The 23,186-nt window shown below is 35.3% G+C and overlaps 1 protein-coding gene across 4 annotated transcripts in view; it reads left to right on the forward strand.

Annotated features, from left to right (window-relative positions):
• The window catches only part of CBLB (Cbl proto-oncogene B), a 216,251-nt gene that overhangs the window by 172,302 nt on the left and 20,763 nt on the right, over positions 1 to 23,186 (forward strand). For 2 of the 4 annotated variants that reach the window (XM_032630820.1, XM_032630819.1), the window contains 5 exons: positions 5,954 to 6,100; positions 9,363 to 9,460; positions 9,576 to 9,707; positions 12,295 to 12,435; positions 19,717 to 19,836. In XM_032630820.1, coding sequence (XP_032486711.1) covers positions 5,954 to 6,100; positions 9,363 to 9,460; positions 9,576 to 9,707; positions 12,295 to 12,435; positions 19,717 to 19,836 — 638 coding nt within the window. The remainder of the gene's footprint in view (positions 1 to 5,953; positions 6,101 to 9,362; positions 9,461 to 9,575; positions 9,708 to 12,294; positions 12,436 to 19,716; positions 19,837 to 23,186) is intronic. The other 2 variants (XM_032630821.1, XM_032630822.1) reach the window with 2 other exon arrangements.

A 23,186-nucleotide genomic window follows, 5' to 3' on the forward strand; every position in this document is an offset into this window, starting at 1 on the left:
TTTGACCTATTGATGTGACTCAGTATTTGAAACTCAGACTTTATTTTTTCTGCATATTCTTATTGATTTATAAACTTTGTTCAAATCTCCCGTGAAGCAGCTTGACCATCCTAACGTAGGTTTTCTAATGTCTTGTGGTAAATCCCTAGAACCTGCTTGTTGACACACTGATGACAAGAATTGAGGGCTGCAAGCATATCATTTTAAACTAGTCTCAACAGAAAGAGAAATAGTGTGTGGAAAGGGTACAAAATAAGTACTATGGGTATTATTTTTCTCCTTTTTATTTTAGTATTATAATTTCTAAATTCAGATAGAATCCCTCTCTCATCATTTGTGGGAAAATGGCATTTGGCGGGTGGCTATAATCTGGGTGCAGGAATGCAACTAATTCCACTAACCTTTCATTTTCTCTGAGTAAAATCTAAGATGAATACTGATATTAACACTAATCCCAGTAGTCTGACAAATCTGTTACTTGTAATTTACCATACAGCTGATTTATGATCACAAATAATTAGGTAGCCTTACGCAGAATTGTGAGCCATTGGATTCTATTTAAATATGCAATCTAAATTATATTCCTTATACTGTCTCTTTTTTGTCCCATAGAGGCATACTTTGCTATATATTCTCCACTTCTCCATGAACATACTGATCTGTTCATAGAAAATGCATAGGGTTAGAATGAGATTCTGTTTTCACATTGAGAGCATCTTGACATATTCCACCATATTCAAGCATTCCTTGTTTCTGTCCACATTTCTCTGTAGGCTCAAATAGAATTAGATAAGTTATTTGAAGGCCACTAGGGATATTAAGCATATTTGTTTGTGAAAGATGCTAATCTGCAGTATCTTAAATGAGTTAAAATGAATTTTCAACCTTAAAATGAAAATTTTCCAGCTGTTAAATTAAAGCATAATTTTCATACAGTAAAATTCACCCTGCTTTATTAATGTACAGTTTTGTGAGTTTTGGTAAATGCACAGTCATGTATTCACTACCACTGTCAAGATAGAAAACAGTTCCTTTACTCCAAAAACACCCCCCAGGCCTGTGTCAACTTCTCCCGTTACCCTAAACCCTTGGAAATTATCAGTCTGATTTGTGTTATATAATTTTGCTTTTTCCCAAAGGTCATATAAATAGAATCATGTAGTATAGAGCCTTTTGAGTTTGGGTTCTTTCTGTTAGCACCATGAATTTGAGATTCATCCAAGTTGTCAAGAGTATCAATAGTTTGTTCCTTTTTTATTGCTCAGAGTATGTATTCCATTGTAAAACACACTATGGTTTGTTTATCCATCCCTCTACTAAGGGACATTTGGGTTGTGTCCAGTTATTGGCGATTATAAGTACTGCCACATTTAATATCACCGTGAAGTCTTTAATGTTCAACATGTATTGGAAAATTAGATTCTCAAAAAAAAAGTTTCCTCAACATCTATCTTTTTGATTTCTAAAGCAGTCCCCTAAAAGTGTTAGAAATGAATATTGCCCTTGAATAAGTTAACTTAAAAATTAACTTCAAATTTATTTCTCCAGCTTAAAAACAAGTCAGTGAAAACTATACTTAAAGTATAAACTATACTTAAACTATAAGTGAAAACTTAAAATTAAAGCTTATATTCAGCCTAATAATATACCACACTGATTCTTCTGGATGTCATGAAAGAATCCTCAAAATTAGTATGTATATTTATAAAACCCACTCTTGAGATGCTGGGGAAATGGCTTACAGGTGGCACACGGGCAATCCTCATTTCAAATACAGCTAGATTTTGTGTTACCACTTCTCTGGGCTATGATTTCTCGAAGTTGGGTGTTTTGCCTGTTAGGATAGTTAGTACAAGAAATATGGACTAATGTATATGGCAGGCTCTGAAGATTCGGTTTTAATAAGAGATATTTTTCAAAGCCTTGCTTTCAGAGATTATTAAATAAGATTTTACATGTAGAAGGCAAGCAACATAATATATTTTAAATATTTTTCTACATTATGAAAGTATCCTAAAAATGATTTTCTTTCCCGTATCAGTTTGGTCATGTATTTCTGTAATAGCCTCTTGTTCTTTTTGTCTAAAAGCTGTGAGTGCTTCGTGGGACACACACCATGCCAGGCCTTGGTTGACTCAGGGTCTGCCGTTAAGCATTTTGCAATTAGACAGAAAGAGAAGAAAGACATAGATGAATATATAGAAAACACAATGTCAGTGTATGAACACTTAGCAAATACATATAAAAGATTAAAGTTCAAAGAAAATTACTGTTTTGTGGGACGTCACAGGAGGTTCATCTATAGACAGTAAAGATGGATATTTCTACTTTGCTTTATATCTGGAAAAGTTGAACTAATCAAGGTATCAGGAATTGCTCAAATGAAGGAAAGAAAAGTACTTGGTAAGGGTAATGTTTGAGGTATGTTATGTAGGAAAAGCCAGTGGGATATGCAGAAGGTCACCCGTCTGATCATATGCCTCTCACACCAGGAATGTAGAAGGCTGTAGAGGATTGTATCTGTGAGCCTTCATCTTCAAAATGCAAAAATCACTAATTAAGAAGAGCATTAGAAAATATATTCTTGGTTTGTTTCAAGTGTGCACATGCAGATAGTGGATGTATTCCTCATTAAAGTTTAAACAACACACATTGAATTTAACAAGAGGCGAAGGCTGTGGGGAGGATGGCTGTGTATCTTTAAGACTATGTGTGCTTGTGCATTACCACTGTATTAATTCAGGAATGACAGCCGCAGTGCAGAACACTCTGTGAATGTCTGATGATAATATAAAGGGAATGAAGTACTGGTGTAAATGGTGGGATGGTTTACTTGGCAGTTTTAACGTGGAACCAGCCAAATAAAATTGATCTATTTTATTCCTCTGGTATCCTAAAAATTTCCCATGAGCTAAATCAATGACTGAACATTTTCCTATGTCCCGTGAGATATTTTCTCCACTACCAAAAGTAAACATACATGATTGCTAATGAAAATTCTTCATTTTTACCACTTATCTAGTTGCAAGTAAAACTGAACCTACTTTTTGAATGAGTTTGTGAAGGGGAAAAAAAAAAATCCCGCATGTAATTACAAATAATGTAATTATTTACATAAATTGAGTTTTCCCTTTTGGTATTTTATATACAAATTCTTCATCTATTTGTACCTTCCTCATTTATTATTTTTTTATTAAGACTTTTTTTTTTAGAGCCATTTTAGATTCATAGCAATATTGAGGAGAAGGTACAGATATTTCCCATATACCCCTGGCTCCCACACATGCCTAGCTTTCCTCATTTTCACCATCCTCCACCATAGTGGTACATTTGTTAAAAATGATGAACCTACATTTATACATAACCACCCAAAGTTCATAGTTTACATTCCCTTTTTTACATGATAGAAATTGCTTTTATTTTTCCCTTCAGAATTGAATAAGATCAATTTTGTATAAAAATTTATATAATACTGAATAAAGTACACTGGAATGATATTCTTATAAATTGGCTTATTTTTAACTAGAATATTATACTAATATAAAAAGTTTGCTTTAAAATGTAATAAGATAAAATATGACTCTTTAGAACTTTATTAAAATGGCGATAAGATATCTAGGCATTTTTTTTCAGATTTAGATACGCAACAAATGCCACTCGAAGCCTTTCTTCACTTCTAGTATAATTCACTAAAATCCATTTAAGCTAATTACCTGCGACTAGTAAGTTTTAGCAGTAAGCCCCTATAATTCCATAAAATATTAGATAAGCTTTGCTTTTCCTTTTCTTCAGGATACTCCATCTGTTGATTTGCAGCAAAGCTAAAGAGTAGGGGGAAGCTACCCTGATTAAATTCTTTTATCATTGAAGATAAAATATAGAATCAGCCAGAACAAATGTGGTTTCACAAATCACCCATTCTTGTGTCATAGTGCAGTGCTTCTTTGAAAACTCTTAAATCTTTGGAACTAAGCTGCAACAGGCAGATAGAACATTCCTGACATTGATGTGGTTGTTGAATATTTGGTCAGTAAGTCTTTTTCTTTTATACAGTATATGCTTAAATTGCAAAGGAAAAAAAATTCCTTGTACATGACAATATAGTAGGACATAGAAAGGATGTGTATTTTTCTCGTTTCTTTTGCTAACAGAACCCACTCTGGCCCTTGAGTCAGCTAAATTTATATCCATGTTTATAAGAATTTATGAAAAGGTGATGTTTGAAATCCCTGCTGTAATTCCCATCAAATCACCATTTTGCAGTCCGTGTACTCACTGGCCTTCATTTGGGATGTACATCTTCCAAGGTTACACCATGGTAGGTGTAACCCTTAAGTTATTAATAAGGTTATTAGCTTGTGCTCTGGGTGGTGACAGTGGACTTCCTGTCACTGTATCGTTGTGCTTTCATTTCACCATAAACTGTCATTTGAATTCCAAGGTCGCTCAAACAAACAAGAATTCAAAAATCGGTATTGAAAAAGTCTTCAAAGACAGATAAAAAACACACTTGAAAAATCTTAGGAGAGATTTTTTCTTTCATCTCTGAACTTCCTAGAGACTCAGATATATAGTTGAAATTTGAAAACCTTTAGGTTTTTCAAAATGTCTTCTTGCAGTGGACACAGAGAAAAACCCTTAAAGTTCTTTTCATTCGAACTAGTTAGGAGAAATAAAAATGAAAGTTTTTTCAGTCTTGATGGTTCATATACCAAAGGCCTCTTGCTCCCTCTACAGAAGGTGCTTCAAAATTGCAGTCACAAATATTAAAAAAAAAAAAAATTTAACGAAACAGATTTGTCTTGAGGTTCATGATTTTAAAAAAGGTTTGGACCCATATGTACCTCCAGTGTCCTGCAAACAGGTTGGTTGTCCTAAAGTTGGTCAGGGTAGGTTTGTGTGTTTCTACTTTGGTGTTTCTCACTGGCATCAGCTTAGGATAAACTCCATTAGCAACAACTGTTAAAAAAAAGTACGTTTTTGTCGTTTTGTTATTAATTGGCTTTGTCTGTTTACTCAATGGATGAGTAAAATGCTTGGGAATTTCTTTTGATATTAGGTAATTGTTTTACATATTTGCATTCTTTTTTACTTAGCCAGGGAATTTAAGCCATAAAAATAATGGCCTCGGGCTTCCCTGGTGGCGCAGTGGTTGAGAGTCCGCCTGCCGATGCAGGGGACGCGGGTTCGTGCCCCGGTCCGGAAGGATCCCACATGCCACGGAGCGGCTGGGCCCGTGAGCCATGGCCGCTGAGCCTGCGCGTCCGGAGCCTGTGCTCCACAACAGGAGAGGCCACAACAGTGAGAGGCCCACATACCAAAAAAAAAAAAAAAAAAAAAAAAAAAAATAATGGCCTCTACCTTAAAGACTTATAAAGTTCTCTTATTATCTACTTCTGATTGTTCCAGTCATTTTTAGATCTTTGTTAATTTTTGTCCCAACAACAACTATCTGAATTGTAACTTCATGGGAGAAAGAATTGTTTCACTTAACTGGATTTTTTCAACTATAAGTTATATTCATAAGAGACAGTTGAACTTTCTATAAATACTTCATTAATATATAAAATAATCTTGCATATGTATCATCTTAATTTACCAATTTAAGTTAAATAGGAACAAAATGTTAATATTTTAATAGCTTTGGTGTAAATAATTTTATGCATTCACTTACAACTCCAGGACCTTTTTATTTTATTTGACAGGTTACTAGCTTCTCTTATTGTGCCATTTTAAGATTATAAGTATGAAAACTCTTATTTCATCAAGAGTTTTAAAAGTCCTTTTAATTTGTATTTAGTATAAGAACAGCCCTTCTGATGTTACCCTGTAATTGAAAAATGAACACAAGTGACAAAGTAGTTTCTTTGATTTGAATATGTCACATCAGACTTGCCTGTCCTGAATTATTATGCTAAAACTAGACTGGATTTTTTTTTTTCCCCTCTGGTAGGTGTACTGGTCCATTAGCAAATTCCCTTTCAGAGAAAACAAGAGACCCAGTAGAGGAAGATGACGATGAATACAAGATTCCTTCATCCCATCCTGTTTCCCTGAATTCACAACCATCTCATTGTCATAATGTAAAACCTCCTCCTAGGTAAGAATATGGGCCATTTATCATCACCTCACGTCTGCAGTAAGCATTATCATTTATGGCATTTGTTTTTAAACAACTGAATCACATCTGTTTAATAAAAACCCTTGATTTCTTGCTCAAAGCCTCCTCTACCTATAATACTATTTTTCTCCATGGCCTTTCAGAGGAAATGAAAAGATGTAGATTTCTATTAACTAGGAAGTCCTATGACTAAATTAGTTGACTGGTAAGGCTAATGGAATAATTTGTTGCCCCTCTCCCCAAAAAACAAATTGTACTGTATTAAAACTTTGCTGTAGGTTACATATAGTGGTGATTAATTCATGAATTTTCAATAAGCTATTTTCAATGCATTTTATCAGTTCTAAGCACATATCTCATGAAGAAAAATTAGTGCTTAGAAAATAAGGCATTATACCAACCTTCCTTAGAATTGTTCTTCATGAAGTAAGGACTAGTATAATCTATATTGATTTTCAGATCTCGAAGAATTGAAAAAAAATTATTTCCCTTAGCTATTTTTATCAGGTACTATTTTACTTTTCCTTGGATCAAACAAGAATGTGAGGAATTGTGTTCTGTTTTCTTCTTGTCAGTTGTTTATGGAGACATCCTTGGTCTTTGAAGTAGCAGCCCCATGGAGGTATAGGAGTTATTGAAAATGGGTGGTGTGTATTGAAACATTAGTTTGTCTTTAAGTAGAAGGACAATTATGTGTTTATATAATTGAATTAGTAAATCATAATCTAATATTATTTTTGTTTTTTTAAATCTAATAGACATATATGAAGTACTCAGTAAGTCAAATCTCAGTTTCAGACTTATTTTCTGAGCTCCAGTTTTCTTTGTCTAATTACATCCCTGGAGCTCTGCTTGGCACATACAGAAGAGGGCTCAGCTATTGCTGGTGGCCCAGCCTTCTTGCCTTTCAGTATCTCTTTACTGACTGAGGAATAGGAGAGCTGTTTAACACTTCAGTCATCTATGTCATCTTTACTTAGTGTGCCATTTCCTTTTGAGGTCAAGTCAATCAACAGAAAGCATTTTATGAGTGGAGTGTTCCTTTCTTTTCAGATGAAAAGTCTAAAAAATGTTTTAATGCCTTTCTTCAAGTATTGTATTGCAGTACTTGGAAAAGAGAAGCAAAACTCCATTTAAACCAGAGATCTGCCTTAGTGAGTTACAAGGTTAGAATTATCAACACTATGCAGAATTATTAACCATGGTTATTAACACTTTGCTGTCCAGGGCTTCATATTTCAAAGCAAGAACCAAACCTTTCTTTGCTGATTTCTGGTCTTTAGGACATTTGTTGGTAACATTGAGAAGACAGAGAAATAACTGAGAGATAATAATTTGTTATGTTAGAAGAACCAAATGTCTACTATTGTTATTAGAGAAAAAAGTTATTCCTTTACATCAAGTATAAATTTTTACAATTTTCAGTTCCCTTGGCTCTTAACAAATGTGTAGTAATTTTAAAAAACTGAAATAAGATGAGCTTTTTTGGTCTCCTTGGGACCTCATTTTTTTTCACCACTGGATAAGTGAGTGGTATAATTTTAATACTTTAAATTTTAATTGTCGCATCATACTGGATGAGATTTTTGGTGGCAGGCCTCCCAAATCCTGAAAATAAATTTGATTTATGACCACCATTACCATCTTTCTACAGTTACAGAGAAGTAGGGTAAATGTTGATAATCCCTAATCTTAATTGGAGTGAATTTTCTGTCTAATTTGTTCTTGAAAGTCAATGGGTGAAGTATCTTCTTAGATCCTCTACAAAGCACTCTTTAAACTTAGACACATCTTTTCCTTCTATGTTTTTCCTCTCTTTGGAACATCAGGAGAACTAAATTGTCAGTATGTGGAAAAAGTTAAACCATATTATTCATAGATTCATAAACCATATTATTCATAGATGAATAATTCCATTTCAGTAAAAATCCATCACTACTATGAAAATTCAATACATGATAACTATTTTTAAATGAACCATCTCTGGCCTCTTAAAGAGATGTGGCCACCAGAGAGAATGGAAATGAATTTCAGATGAAGCACTTTGCAATAACTATTCAAATGTCCAATATCTCCTCCATTATGTATGTACTTTTACTTTGCCCCAAGAATTCAGAGTAAATCAGGGGAAAGTAAAATATAAACCCTGCCTTCTATAGCTCTTTGTGAGCACAGTAACTTGGTGAGCAGATAGTCAGTTGCTACACAGCTGTATTCTGAAGACAAAATACGCTCCGTGCCTTCTCTTCCTGCTGCTACCTTCCTGTGCCCCAGATTTGTGCATTGCATTCATAGTATGATTCGAAAGCATTAATGCCAACAATAAAAACACTTTTTTTAGGGCTTCCCTGGTGGCGCAGTGGTTGAGAGTCCGCCTGCCGATGCAGGGGACGCGGGTTCGTACCTCGGTCTGGGAAAATCCCACATGCCGCGGAGCGGCTGGGCCCGTGAGCCATGGCCGCTGAGCCTGCGTGTCCGGAGCCTGTGCTCCGCAACAGGAGAGGCCACAACAGTGAGAGGCCCGCGTACCGCAAAAAAATAAAACCAAATAACCCCCACTTTTTTTAGTATTATCCTTTTGCACACACCCAGATTAAAATATTTGTTGTGTACCCAAGGCCTTTGCTAAAGTCATTTCTCTACAGTTGTCAGAAGTGCCAGTTTTGTTCATGGCAGTGGTGATATTATACTCCAGACTCTAGGTCTTTGAATATGCCTATCTGAATTTTAATGGACTTTCTGAATATTTAATAATTCTCCTTCCTTGACAGGCTCTAGTTTATAATAAGGAAAGCTTAACTTACAGAAATAAGAATATACTGTTAAGTACCATTAACCAGTAATGATGTCATTGGGACTTTAACATATTTTTTGCCTGCATATTACATTTTCTTCTTCAAAACCTTGATAGGGTAATATTGAAATCTTCCAAAATGATGTTAATTCCACAGGTGTGTTTAGGGTATCAGCTATTTTGTGGCCCTTGTGATTCTTAGTTTCACTTAAAAAAAGAAAAAAAACCTTTGTCTTCCATGGAATATTTACTTCTGCTTTGTAAAAGTATTCAAGTATCTAGATAATATTACTTTACTTTCTCTAGAAAAGGAAATTAATTATATTTATATCCTAACTTTTATTACATGAGCAGTGTTGCTAGTTCCCATCATCTCCCCACCCCCAAATGACTTTTAAATGGAAAGTAATTATCCTTATGAGTTTTGTCCTTTGATTTCTGCTTTAGGTCTTGTGATAACGGTCACTGCATATTGAATGGAACACACGGTACGTCTTCAGAGATGAAGAAATCAAACATCCCTGAGTTAGGCATATATTTAAAGGGTATGTATAAGACATATTCTCTTTGTAGTCTATGTCTTAATGGTCAGAATTTAAAGGCAAAATTCCATGCCATTGTTGTACTGAAAATACATTAAGATTTTGTGTTATCCTCTAGGAGATGTTTTTGATTCAGCCTCTGATCCAGTGCCATTACCACCTGCCAGGCCTCCAACTCGGGACAATCCAAAGCATGGTTCTTCACTCAACAGGACGCCCTCTGATTATGATCTTCTCATCCCTCCATTAGGTCGAAACCTTTAAAACAATTTCAAGCAAGCCTCCCTGCCACCTCTTCCAATTAATATCTGAATTATCAGAATTCTTAGTTCAGTGCAATGTAGACTCACTAGGTTATAAATCTGTCTGAATTAGAATGGAATCTCCAGGTGATAGTGGCTCTCGGTTCATGTGACCATTATTCCATTTAGATGACTGAAGCAGTGGTGTAAATAGCTGGCATCAGTTAGGGATTTATCAAGCTGTCTCTTCATGTACTAAATGCAGTCTACAAAATCTTATGAGGGCATTGTTCATTCCCCCAGGTGCTTGTGTTCTAGTAGATTTGAAGTATTCATCTGAGATTTTCTTTAAGTATAATTCTTAATGAATGCGTACTTCCTTTTCCTTTCAATATAAAATGACCCACTTCCACTTAGCTAATTACATTTGGGAAATTATATATTTTATTGTAGAGAGCTGCAAATAAATTCTGTCTTATAATCACTGCAACTAGAACACATCCAGAGAATCTCAGTTTCTTTGTTTCAAATTTTACCATGAAGTACACTTAATGTGTGTGTATGTGTACATGTGTGAAGGTACACACAGATGTGTATTTATGTTAAAATTGGCCAGTGCAGGTGTCTGTTTATTTCATTTATTCTAGGTAGGAAGCTTCTCACCCTATTTTTAGAGGAGGACAATTAAGAAACCTTCACAAGTTAAGGCTTCACAATAATGAGTCACCATAGCATAAAATAATGTATAATGAAGGTTCATTTATAAGCTTATCTGAATCATTAGGCTACTAGAAATGAACCTCTCCATTTTTTTCCCCATAAACTGGTGTTTCCAGTTATACAGTTGAATGTCTTGCAGGAGCAAGACATTCAGTTCAGTGCTTTACTCTCACCTACGTGGATTACAAGCACCTCCCAACTTCCTTCTTTACCTATAGTCTTTTTCTCTTCCACTTCTTCCTGTATGCTGTTTTTGACCTATTACCCAAGTCTTTATGACTAGATCAGCACTGTCCAATAGAACTTTATGTGGTGACATAAAAGACCTATATGTGTGACTGTAGAACTGAATTTTAGTTAATTTAAATTTAAACTAAATAGCTATATGTGGATAGTTACTACCATATTGGACAATGCAGATAAATGTTCCAACCTTTTTAACTCATCCTTCCTTTGGCTCTTCATGTACATCTCATATTTTATTTATGCTATTCACTCTGCCTAGTAGACACCATCCCTGTATTTGATGAACAAATGTTTTTGAGGCCCTGATATCCCAGGCCTTCCTGTTCTTGGTAATACCTTGCTGAATGCCACTGTCTGCATTCCTCTTCCCTCTTACAATGCATCTCTCTCTCCCTCTGGGACCTATTCACCTGTGAGTCTTCTGTGAACTTTTCTTAGGTCTCATTGTGGAATCCAAGCTCCTTGGGGTCGAGGACTTATGATTTTGATCTACACATTACCCATGTGCCTAGCATGGTGCCTGACATTTAGGGGCTGATAAAGGATTTGAATAAATGAGATAATGTAGGAAATAGCTGAAAGTTGGAATGATAACAAAGCTCTTTCTTTCTCTCTCCTATACCTTCATATATTTTACATTAGAAAAATATTTATGATATTAGAGAAAAAATTTTGAATACTTTTTGCAAGGCAAGCTGGATGAGTGGTGAAACCATTTATATTTAAATATACCTTTATATTTAAGTCAATATATTTAAACCCATGAGAATTTTTATTACTAGAAGATGTAGGTATTTATACCCTGTTTCATTCACAAAGTATTTGTGAGTGCTTACAAAAATACATACACTGCAATTTTATTTTTTAAAGAATCAAGATGAGGGAAAATATGAATAGGATAGTAAGACGTGGCAGGGGAAACACAAGTAGACATAAAAGCATACTGCAGTATTCTACAGCTACTAAAGTTGGGAACTATGCAAATATAAATAACTAGCTTTGCGACCACCACAAGAGGTAGTTCTATTGATATATTTAACTGTTTCTCCCTAGAGATATCTGGTAAGTAGAAAAAGATCATATTCCTCTACTGCAGGTGCATTTTCTGTATATTTTGACAATGAAATATATGGAGCATTAGTTTAAATGAATTAAAATGCCGTGGAGCAAACTTTTAAAAGATAATCTAAACTATTCTGTGACATTAAATTTTTGTGCATAGTGTGATTTTCTAATTAGAGGCTGTGAACTCTTATTGTTACACAAAAATTCTGTTTTGATGATGTGATCTGTAATATATTTAGTTCAGACCTCCAATGTCTTAATATTATAAAGGTTACAAGTGAATAATAAGCTGTTTCATAACCTGAAATACTGCTTTTTAATAGAAAGGGCTGAGAGATCGAAAAAGTCTGTATGCACACATGTGTGTTTGTGTGTCTGTGTTTCTCTCCAAACACCTCCTAGAAAATAATCAGCTCCCATTAACAAAGTCAGTGAACTGCTTGCTGGGTAAACACTGCAGGTGAAATTGTTTATAAGCAGCAAGAGAAAATCATTATTTTTGCCTGATACTGTGTCTTGATTACTGAAGTTCTGCTGTTGATACTGACCTTTCTTTCAATGCAGGTGAAGATGCTTTTGATGCCCTCCCCCCATCCCTCCCACCTCCCCCACCTCCCGCAAGGCATAGTCTCATCGAACATTCAAAACCTCCTGGCTCCAGTAGCCGACCATCCTCAGGACAGGACCTTTTCCTCCTTCCTTCAGGTAGGAGGGAAAAACCCAGCAAACCTTTTCACTGAAAGCAAAAATACTTCTAAGATGATACTGTCAAATAAGCATTAGTGATTCATTGGTTTCTAGCTCCCAAGCTGAAAAATCCCTGGGTGGGGAAAACAGCAGTTGGATAGGTTTGTCTGTCAATTGTTTGGTTTAATGGCAAAAGGATTACAAAAATGGCAAAAGCAACAAGGAATCATAGAATTCAGAAATGGTGCTGAAGAGATTATCAAATAACACCTGTATGTTACAAAAGGTGAGAACCAGAAGTGCTCTGTTTTGGGGCTAAAAGTGATGGGGACAAATTTAGACTTTCTAATTCTGAGTGCAATATTTTTTTCAAACAATGTGTTTAAAATTTTTTACTAAATATGCTTTAGGGTCATAATTTTATTCAAAAACGTAATATCTTGGTAAATTATATTGTAACATTAATAGATATGTTTTTCTGAAATATCTGCATTTTATTGTTTTGTTACTGTTTTTTTTTTTTTTTTTTTTTTTTTTTTTTTTGTGTGTGGTACGCGGGCCTCTCACTGTTGTGGCCTCTCCCCTTGCGGAGCGCAGGCTCCAGAAGCGCAGGCTCAGCGGCCATGGCTCACGGGCCCAGCCGCTCCGCGGCATGTGGGATCTTCCCGGACCGGGGCACGAACCCGTGTCCCCTGCATCGGCAGGCGGACTCTCAACCACTGCGCCACCAGGGAAGCCCTACTGTTTTGATTTTTAATGCCTCAATGTATCTACTAAAATTATTGGTCTTCAAGGAAAAATTAATAGTTTTTAAAAAAGAACTCAAGTGAGGAGTAGAAATAAAAAGACTTAATAAACCATCCACTCCACTAGTCAGAATTATCAGGAAAAAAAAAAATTCAGTTATGTTGAATCTGCTGATATTAATTGTTCCCGTCAGTCCTACTGGTGATACTGTGATCTGTACACTGAAATGTCTGCCTCCTCGACTTGGTTTGGTTAAATATAGGGTAAAGATTTTCTTTTTTTAACAACTGCTTTACATTTGTGTATGAGATAAATCATGAAAGCTTTCTAAGAGTGCTCACTTTGTCCTTTGGCCACCTACATGCTTCTTTGAAAACTTGGGAATCTTAACCATTATAATTCACCTTTAACATTTTTCTCACTTTTTTTCCATTTGGTTTGATAATTCAGAAGTTTGAGGCAGTTTGTAGATATGACCCACAAAATTACAGACATATAACTTGGAATATATAGCTTCAGTTTCTAAAAGTAGTTTATCTTCAAGGAATAATTTTTCATCAGTAAATATTGAATTGTCCTCTGTGTCACCCACTCTGTGAGATGCCTCCCTGCCCTCATGGATCAGATTAATTCACTGAATGCTACCAATCAAAGAGCAAGGTTCATAACCCTTCTAATCCAAGCAGAAAGCATGGATAATTATTAGGCTCTTATTCATATAGCTACATATACCCGCTAACATTTTGCTATCTTTTTCACTTATACTTATTCAAATCTTTGTTTTATACATGGACTTTAATTAACATTTAAAAATGAATATATACAGCAGAAACTAACACAACATTGTAAAGCAACTATACTCCAATAAATTTTTTTAAAAAAATGAATATCTCTAAATCTTAGTAAACTTAGCCTTGCCCAAGGCAAACTTCTGGATAATTTCTAGCCAGATTCCTATAAGGTACCTGTCACCTTTTATATATGTAATTTAAGCCCCATTAAATGAAAGTTAAATGTAGTGCCTTCTTTTAAAATTAAGTCAAGCTTTCCAGGCTTGACTTAATTCTTACACTTTTTTACACAAACACACACTTTAACCTGTTTTTATCAAATGAATTAATTGTAAAATATTTCAGTTCTTTATCATCATTTCATTGTTCATATTGCTTTTGTAAACATCTTCAAAAAGTTTTTTCTCAAGATTACTAAAAAAGTCACTTCAAAATAAAAAGGCCCCCTTTTATTAGAATGAAAGTTGTATAAACTGTTTTATTTCATATATAGCTTTGCTTGGCTGCCAGGTAGGCTCAGTAGCAGTTATCCTTAACCTGTGGTGTGAGGCTAACATGGGACCAGAGTAGGGTCATTTGAACCTGTTGGCTCTCTCTTGAACTCCTTTTATGCATGGAAGTATTCTAATTCCATTCAAGTAATGTTGATATCCCTAGATAATAAATACTTCTGAGAAACAAATGGCAACTTTTCCCCCCTTTCCAGTCTCATATAATTAACTGGACAAATTTCTAGTCTGTTGTCAGATCCTTTATGAGATCCAATGAGTCAACTGTTTTTATTCAATTTTAAGCCACATGTATAGACCACATCTTTTTCAAAAGAAATATTTTAATTTGTCTTAACATAATGATATCGTAGAACATGAAAGTTTCTTTCAGCTTTAAATAAGCAGTTGACTATATCATTTTGCAAAGTATTCAACAAATTACGCTGTCTAAAGAAGTGTAATAGAAAATTTACAAAAGCAGTTCTTCATGCTGAACTGAACTTCATGAAAGAATACACTATAAATGCTAAACAAAAGTTTAACTTAATAGCTGTAGAACCATACAAGGTAAACAACGGTGATTGCTAAATTTAAATGGACTGTATGAGCACTTTACTGCTATTATTTTCACTATAGTTTAATCTGTAAAATTTTAGTCCAGTGTAATGATAAGCCTTTTCTGGCATTATGAAGATTTGGTTTCCTTGAGGAAATCATTATCCCTAATTAAAGACAAAGGTTGGATATCCCCATAATGTTGTACTAAATACCTACTCAAACCTACCTCTTTATTCCAGCGTTCAGTGCCCTGCACACCTGAGTCGGGTCCACCTTTCCAGCCTTATAGCCCAGTGGCTGCTCTATAGTAGTGGTTTTCAAACTACAGGGTCCTGTGTTTCTGCAAAGGAGCCTTAGGACTCCTGTATGATCAAGCGGGGGAAGCAAAGCAGGGGCACAGCTCTGATGCTGCTTTTAACTGTTTTCTATTTTAGGCCTTCATGCAAGATTTCTTTTGGCAAAATAGTAATGGCCACTGCTGTACATGAGCCATCTACTCTGGACAGGCCAGTCATATCTTAACAAAACCTGAAGAGTCCTCAAAAAAAAGCTTTACACTTTACTGTCTCCAAACCCAGGGCTACTGCTAGCATATATGTGCTTTTGTCCGAATTACAAAAAGGCATTTCTTTTGTGTTGGTGGGTTGAAATAGGCACCCCTCCCTCTGCTTTGTGCCAGGGCCAGTGCTCCAGGAACAAAGCCAAGGCTGTATTTAAGTCTGCTCAGTCCTATTACTGCATGTCTTTGTGCGGTGCACAAAATACACAACGTATTTGGCAGCCCTTACTGAACCTTTTTCTCACTGTATTTCTAACCTGGAATCTCTTTTGAAGTCCTTATCCAATCTTAAAGTCACAATTCAACTCTAAAAGCTAGCCAGATTGACTTTATTAGAGATGAAGGAAGGTTTTCCACGGGATCCAGAAATGCAATTGCATAAGTAAAATACAAAGAAAACTTGGATCATTAGTAGCAGTTATTGGAAAGGATTTCTAGGGGTTTGGTTGACTGTGACCTTTATGAAGCACACTCATGACGTAGTTACCAGGGACTCTCATGCCCTCTGAGGGTTGCACTCACAGAGTTCAAATCAGAGATCGAGTGAGGCAAGGTCCTCCCCCAGGCTCAGCCAGTGTGGAGACTACTGTGTTCAGGTGTTGAAGGATTGATGGGTAGAGCCATGGTTCTCAAATTGTGGTCTTGAGACCTCATTAACACTACCTAGAAATTTGTTAAAAATGCCAATTCTTTAGACCTACCCAAGACTTACTAAATCAGAAACTCTGGGAGTAGGACCCAGCAATCTGTGTTTTCATAAGCCTTTGGGGGTGATTCTGATGCATGCTTAAGTTGGAGAAACCCAGGGCTAGGCTATATCTGGAGGACTGCAGCCAGGATGGGAAAGGGAAGTAAAATCACACCGTGTAAACTACAGTAGATTAAAGGAACTGAGGATGTTTAACCGACAGAAGAGAAGATCTTGAGTATGTATTAGAGTTGCTTTCAACCACAGTATTTGTAAAAGAATGATTAGATTTCTTCCATGTCTCCTGAGACAAAGACTGACCAGTGAGAAGAATTAGGAGTGGAAATTTCATTCCTGTTAAGAAGCTTCCTGGATTATTAATACTTCTTATATCTCAGAGGGGTAGTGAGTTCTCTAACACTTGAGGACTTGATCAGTGACCAGATCACTACATATGGGGGTGTTATGAATGTGAGTTAAAGAGTGAGGAGCTTTGTCTCACCTAAATAGGTCTTCAAATCCTCTTCTATCAATTAGATCTAGCATTGATATTCTTTTAAAATTTTCAGAATATTGATAAATCTTTCCGATGGCTTTTGGACAGCCCCAGAGGAAAGATGCCATTGTTTTAACTGTTCAATTTTATTTGCCTCTTTTCCTATGCATGAGTAAAAAATTGGAAGTGTTTTAGATAGTGGGGGAAAAAAAAGAATTAAGAAAATTCCATAATGCCTCTTCCCAGAGATAACCACTTGATAGGTTTCCTTCTTACACAGCATAATTTTGATTGATGTGTATTTCCCCACTTCTTTCATAGTTAGCAAACCTTTCCCTCCCAGTGTTTCCTTAGTTTTTAATACTCTCTTAAAATAAGTCTTAAAATTTTTCAATTTAGCATTACCATACTGTAAATCACAGGCACTTATACTTTGCTTTTTAGAGTAGACTAATCCCATCGTGTTTATTCATTCATTCATTTCTCAAACGTGTATTACTATATAAATGGTACATTGGCTATGGCATTTTCAATTTGTATGTTTTAATCCTAAGTCTGGATTTAAAATTTTACTTTAAGGAATTTCTGAAGAATTTACTTTTAAAAACTTTATTGATTTTCAAATTTGGTAATTATTGTACTCTCTGTAATAATTGTATTATATATAGTATCTTTTCCGATCGAAGCAGGAATGCTTCCAACTTTATAACCTGCTACAGAAGCCCAGTTTACCCTATACCTGACCAGTAGCCAAACTTAACATGAAGCATTGTAGTGGTTCAGAACTGAACTAAGTATTCGTGCTATTTTTGGTAATATTTTTAGTGTGCCTAGTGACCTTTTAGGTGCAACAGATTAATGGAGCAATATCATACTACTGTATATTTTGTACTCTATTTATGACTCAATAATGTACCCAGAATCTAATGTTTACTCTTAAATAAACAGACGATTAGAAATAGCATATCTAACAAACCTATAAATTTACCCCTAAGGAAATAAAAAAGTGTAATTATAAAAGACAGTCTTTCCTCTGACCTAATATTATATCAGTTTTAGAATGAACAAGAATTGAAAGTAAATTTTATTGAAAATTTAGCTGAAAATCTTTGGGAAATTTCTAAATTTATGCAGAAATCACCACATTTGGTTCCTTTGGTTAGCCTTCCAAATCAAAAGACTAACATTTGTTGCATGGAATTTGATTTATCTTCTTATTCCTTCCTAAAATGTTTCAACAAAATTAATGAGGCTGAACCATTGACTTTTCAATTATTGAAAACTCAGAATCTAAGACTTACTTTAATCTCAAAATTAATGAAAGCAAATTAAGTAGCCTTGCTTAGGTTAAAAAATAAAAAGTCTCCAGTAAAGCTGGAGATAATTAATTGTACGCAAATAGGGGGAAGGAAATAATGACTTCAACTAGTCAAAATTAATATAAATAGGCATGTATTTCCTTCTCACATAAAGTGTTACATATTTTTAATATCAAACTCAAATGGAAGTTAAAACAATGAAATATTTATCAGGTCTTCTTTAATAGTTATAATTTTAGCCTTACGTTAGCAATACAAATTTCACAGAATTTGAATTTATGAAATATCTGAATATGAGTTAATTTGGGTAGTTAAAGGTAAATACTTGTGAAGTGCAGGCTATTTACCAAGCCGTATGCTTGGTAGTGTGTTTCAATTAGGAGATACAATTCAAACACAGTTGAGTAAGATAAGGTCCCTGCCCTGAAAAGAACTTACAGTACCTTTGGAGATACGGGCAGACATAAAAGAAAGTGTTATGAGAGAGGAAAACAGAGGAACCCGAGATGGCAGTGGTGGCAGATGATAAATTATTAGTGAACCAAAGGTTGCAGAGGTAATGTTCATCTACTCAGAAAATGAATCAGTTCTATGGATTTAAACTCATATACTACTAATTTTAAACCAGGTAGGTTTATGGTCCTAATGATTTAATATAGTAGCACTAATAGTCTTTTTCTGCCATTAGCTCTGCCATTAGCTTCTGCCATTATTCTATTTTTAATAAATATAATTAAGAAGTACAATAATTTTTAATTTGTCTGCAATTCATATTTTTCACTATTTCAGATTCCCCCTCTCTGTCAAGGTGGTAAAAAAAAACAACACATTTTACTACTTATACCAACCTTAATGTTAATAATAGCATAATTTTTAATAATTGAATTTATTGTCCAGTGAGCCAACTAACAATTTTTTGCATAGGATGCCCAATGTAGTATTTTTTTTTTTTTTTGTGGTACTTGGGCCTCTCACTGTTGTGGCCTCTCCCGTTGCGGAGCACAGGCTCTGGACACGCAGGCTCAGCGGCCACGGCTCACGGGCCCAGCCGCTCCGTGGCATGTGGGATCTTCCCGGACCGGGGCACGAACCCGTGTCCCCTGCATCGGCAGGCAGACTCTCAACCACTGCGCCACGAGGGAAGCCCTCAATGTAGTATTTTAAAAGGCACATTATATGTACAGGAGATTTCATAGACATGAATTCATTTAATCCTCACAAATCCCAAATGTCAGGTCCATTTTACAGATTATGTCTGCCTAATGCTTAGACAGATTAACTGATATAATATTCTTACAGGCAAAATTCAAAACCCATTTTTTTCTTTGACAACAGTTTCTATTCATTGTACAGGACAGACTGGGACAGAAAATTAAAATTAGAAGCAGATTTTACCATCAACAATTTTACCATCAAGTAAGAGATCTGAAAACTACAAAGTTAGTAGTGTGTATTAATTAGGAATAAATGGGAAAAGCATATTTGAGCAAGTGATGAATAAATTAGAAATATGCAAATTAGAAAGTGGTGCTATCAGTCATGAAATGTTTTATTTTCAAAAGTTGATCTTTATAGAGAATTTCTAATTTTTTTCTTTGGCCAGTTAGCAGAGATAATAGTTTTAATCTGAAAATTATCTTTATTTTTAAGATCCCTTCTTTGATCCAGGAAGTGGCCAGGTTCCTTTGCCTCCTGCTAGGAGATTACCAGGTGAAAATGTCAAATCCAACAGAACATCACAGGACTATGATCAGCTTCCTTCATCTTCAGGTGAGTTGGCTAATAATAGTAATAATAATACCTTATGTTTGTACAGTGCTTTTCGGAACACCTTTTTATTCAGTGTATAATTGAGCACCGCCAGCCTAAAAAAGTATTTTTATCACCATTGCATTTGCTTATAAAGCATGTATTTTGAGAAGAATGCCTACAAAATTGTCTCACGGAAAAGAAAACATTAAGCCTTAATATTAACTTTGATATGTCAGTAAAGCATGTTCTGTGATTCAGAATCTATTCATTCTCTAACTTTTGTTTTGCCTTATCAGATATGAGAAATGGGATTGAGGTCTTTATATACCGAACTGCTGCATTCTCTTATTTCTCCATTAAAGGAAGAAATCTCTTTAGTATTAGTATTAGCACCAAACTATTCATTTTCATAGCTTATTTAGGGCTATCATGCAGTGCTCTACTGCCAGTCATCAAGTAGAAGCTTGTTCCATTTTAGTAAATACAAGTCGTACTCATAACCATTATTAATGGAATGTTGCTGCTTTGCTTCTTTGGGAGGTCTTCCTCGACCACCATATCTAAAATAGCTCCCCCTACTTTACACAGTCACTTTCTATCCCCTTCTTTTGCTTTATTTTTCTTCATAGCACCTTTCATTCATTTATTTGCTTGTCTATCTCATCTGCTAGAGTACTGCTTTGAATATACACACGTGGTTTGGTTCACTGCTTTATCCCCAGGTATCTAGAAGAGGGCCTAGCACATGTTCCTTGGATGAGTGGATGGATAGAAGGGAGGAGGGAAGAGTCGCCGATATCTGTGTTATGGTGAACATACACATATTTTGAGCAACTGAAAAAATATATTTGTCTCATAATTATGAACATCAGAAGTTTTTCCTATGTAGATTTTTGTCCTATATCAGTATTTTTTTCATTAACTGTATTTTGACTTTTTTTTGAAGTGTAGTTGATTTACAATGATGTTTTAGTTTCAGCGGTACAGCCAAGTGATTGTTATATAACTAAATATATATATATATATAAACTGAATATATATATGTATATTTGTCTTCAGATTCTTTTCCATTATAGTTATTATAAGATATTGAATATACTTTCCTGTGCTATTCAGTAGGTCCTTGTTGTATATCTATTTTATATATAGTAGTGTGTATCTGCTAATCCCAAACTCCTAATTTATCCCTCCCTGCCCCTTTCCCCTTTGCTAACTATAAGTTTGTTTTCTATGTCTGTGAGTCTCTTTCTGTTTTGTAAATAACTTTGTATCATTTTTTTAGAGTCCACATATAAGTGATAGCATATGATACTTGTCTTTGATCTACTTCACTTAGTATGATAATCTCTAGGTCCATCCATGTTGCTGCAAATGGCATTATTTCATATGTTTTTATGGCTGAGTAATATTCCATTCTGCATATAAATCACATCTTTTTTTTTTAACATCTTTATTGGGATATAATTGCTTTACAATGGTGTTTTAGGTTATGCTTTATAACAAAGTGAATCAGTTATACATATACATATGTTCCCATATCTCTTCTCTCTTGTGTCTCCCTCCCTCCCACCCCTCCAGGCGGTCACAAAGCACCGAGCTGATCTCCCTGTGATATGTGGCTGCTTCCCACTAGCTATCTACCGTACGTTTGGTAGTGTATATATGTCCCTGCCATTCTCTTGCTTTGTCACAGATCACCCTGCCCCCTCCCCATATCCTCAAGTCCATTCTCTAGTAGGTCTCTGTCTTTATTCCTGTCTTACTCCTAGGTTCTTCATGTCATTTTTTTTCTTAAATTCAATATATATGTTTTACCATATGGTATTTGTCTTTCTCATTCTGACTTACCTCACTCCGTATGACAGACTCTAGGTCTATCCACCTCATTACAAATAGCTCAATTTCGTTTCTTTTTATGGCTGAGTAATATTCCATTGTATATATGTGCCACATCTTCTTTATCCATTCATCTGATGATGGACACGTAGGTTGTTTCCATCTCCAGGCTATTGTAAATAGAGCTGCAGTGAACATTTTGGTGCATGACTCTTTGAATTATGGTTTTCTCAGGGTATATGCCCAGTATTGGGATTGCTGGGTCATATGGTAGTTCTATTTGTAGTTTTTTCAGAAACCTCCATACTGTTCTCCATAGTGGCTGTACCAGTTCACATTCCCACCAGCAGTGCGAGAGTGTTCCCTTTTCTCCACACCCTCTCCAGCATTTATTGTTTCTAGATCTTTTGATGATGGCCATTCAGACTGGTGTGAGATGATATCTCATTGTAGTTTTGATTTGCATTTCTCTAATGATTAATGATGTTGAGCATTCTTTCATGTGTTAGTTGGCAGTCTGTATATCTTCTATGGAGAAATGTCTATTTAGGTCCTCTGCCCATTTTTGGATTGGGTTGTTTGTTTTTTTAGTTATTGAGCTGCATGAGCTGCCTGTAAATTTAGGAAATTAATCCTTCATCAGTTGCTTCATTTGCAAATATTTTCTCCCATTCTGAGGGTTGTCATTTGGTCTTGTTTATGGTTCCCTTTGCTGTGCAAAAGCTTTGAAGTTTCATTAGGTCCCATTTGTTTATTTTTGTTTTTATTTCTATTTCTCTAGGAGGTGGCTCAAAAAGGATCTTGCTGTGATTTATGTCATAGAGTGTTCTTCCTGTTTGCCTCTAAGAGTTTGATAGTTTCTGACCTTACATTTAGGTCTTTAATCCATTTTGAGCTTATTTTTGTGTATGGTGTTAGGGAGTGATCTAATCTCATACTTTTACATGTACCTGTCCAGTTTTCCCAGTACCACTTATTGAAGAGGTTGTCCTTTCTCCACTGTACATTCCTGCCTCCTTTATCAAAGATGAGGTGACCATATGTGGATGGGTTTATCTCTGGGATTTCTATCCTGTTCCATTGATCTGTCTTTCTGTTTTTGTGCCAGTGGCGTATTGTCTTGATTACTGTAGCTTTGTAGTATAGTCTGAAGTCAGGGAGCCTGGTTCCTCCAGCTCCGTTTTTCGTTCTCAAGATTGCTTTGGCTATTCGGGGTCTTTTGTGTTTCCATACAAATTGTGAAATTTTTTGTTCTAGTTCTGTGAAAAATGCCAGTGGTAGTTTGATACCGATTGCATTGAATCTGTAGATTGCTTTGGGTAGTAGAGTCATTTTCACAATGTTGATTCTTCCAATCCAAGAACATAGTATATCTCTCCATCTATTTGTATCATCTTTAATTTCTCTCATCAGTGTCTTATAATTTTCTGCATACAGGTCTTTTGTCTCCTTAGGTAGGGTTACTCCTAGATATTTTATTCTTTTTGTTGCAATGGTAAATGGGAGTGTTTTCTTGGTTTCACTTTCAGATT

The sequence above is a fragment of the Phocoena sinus genome, chromosome 4, assembly GCF_008692025.1.
Source record: "Phocoena sinus isolate mPhoSin1 chromosome 4, mPhoSin1.pri, whole genome shotgun sequence".
NCBI lineage: Eukaryota > Metazoa > Chordata > Mammalia > Artiodactyla > Phocoenidae > Phocoena > Phocoena sinus.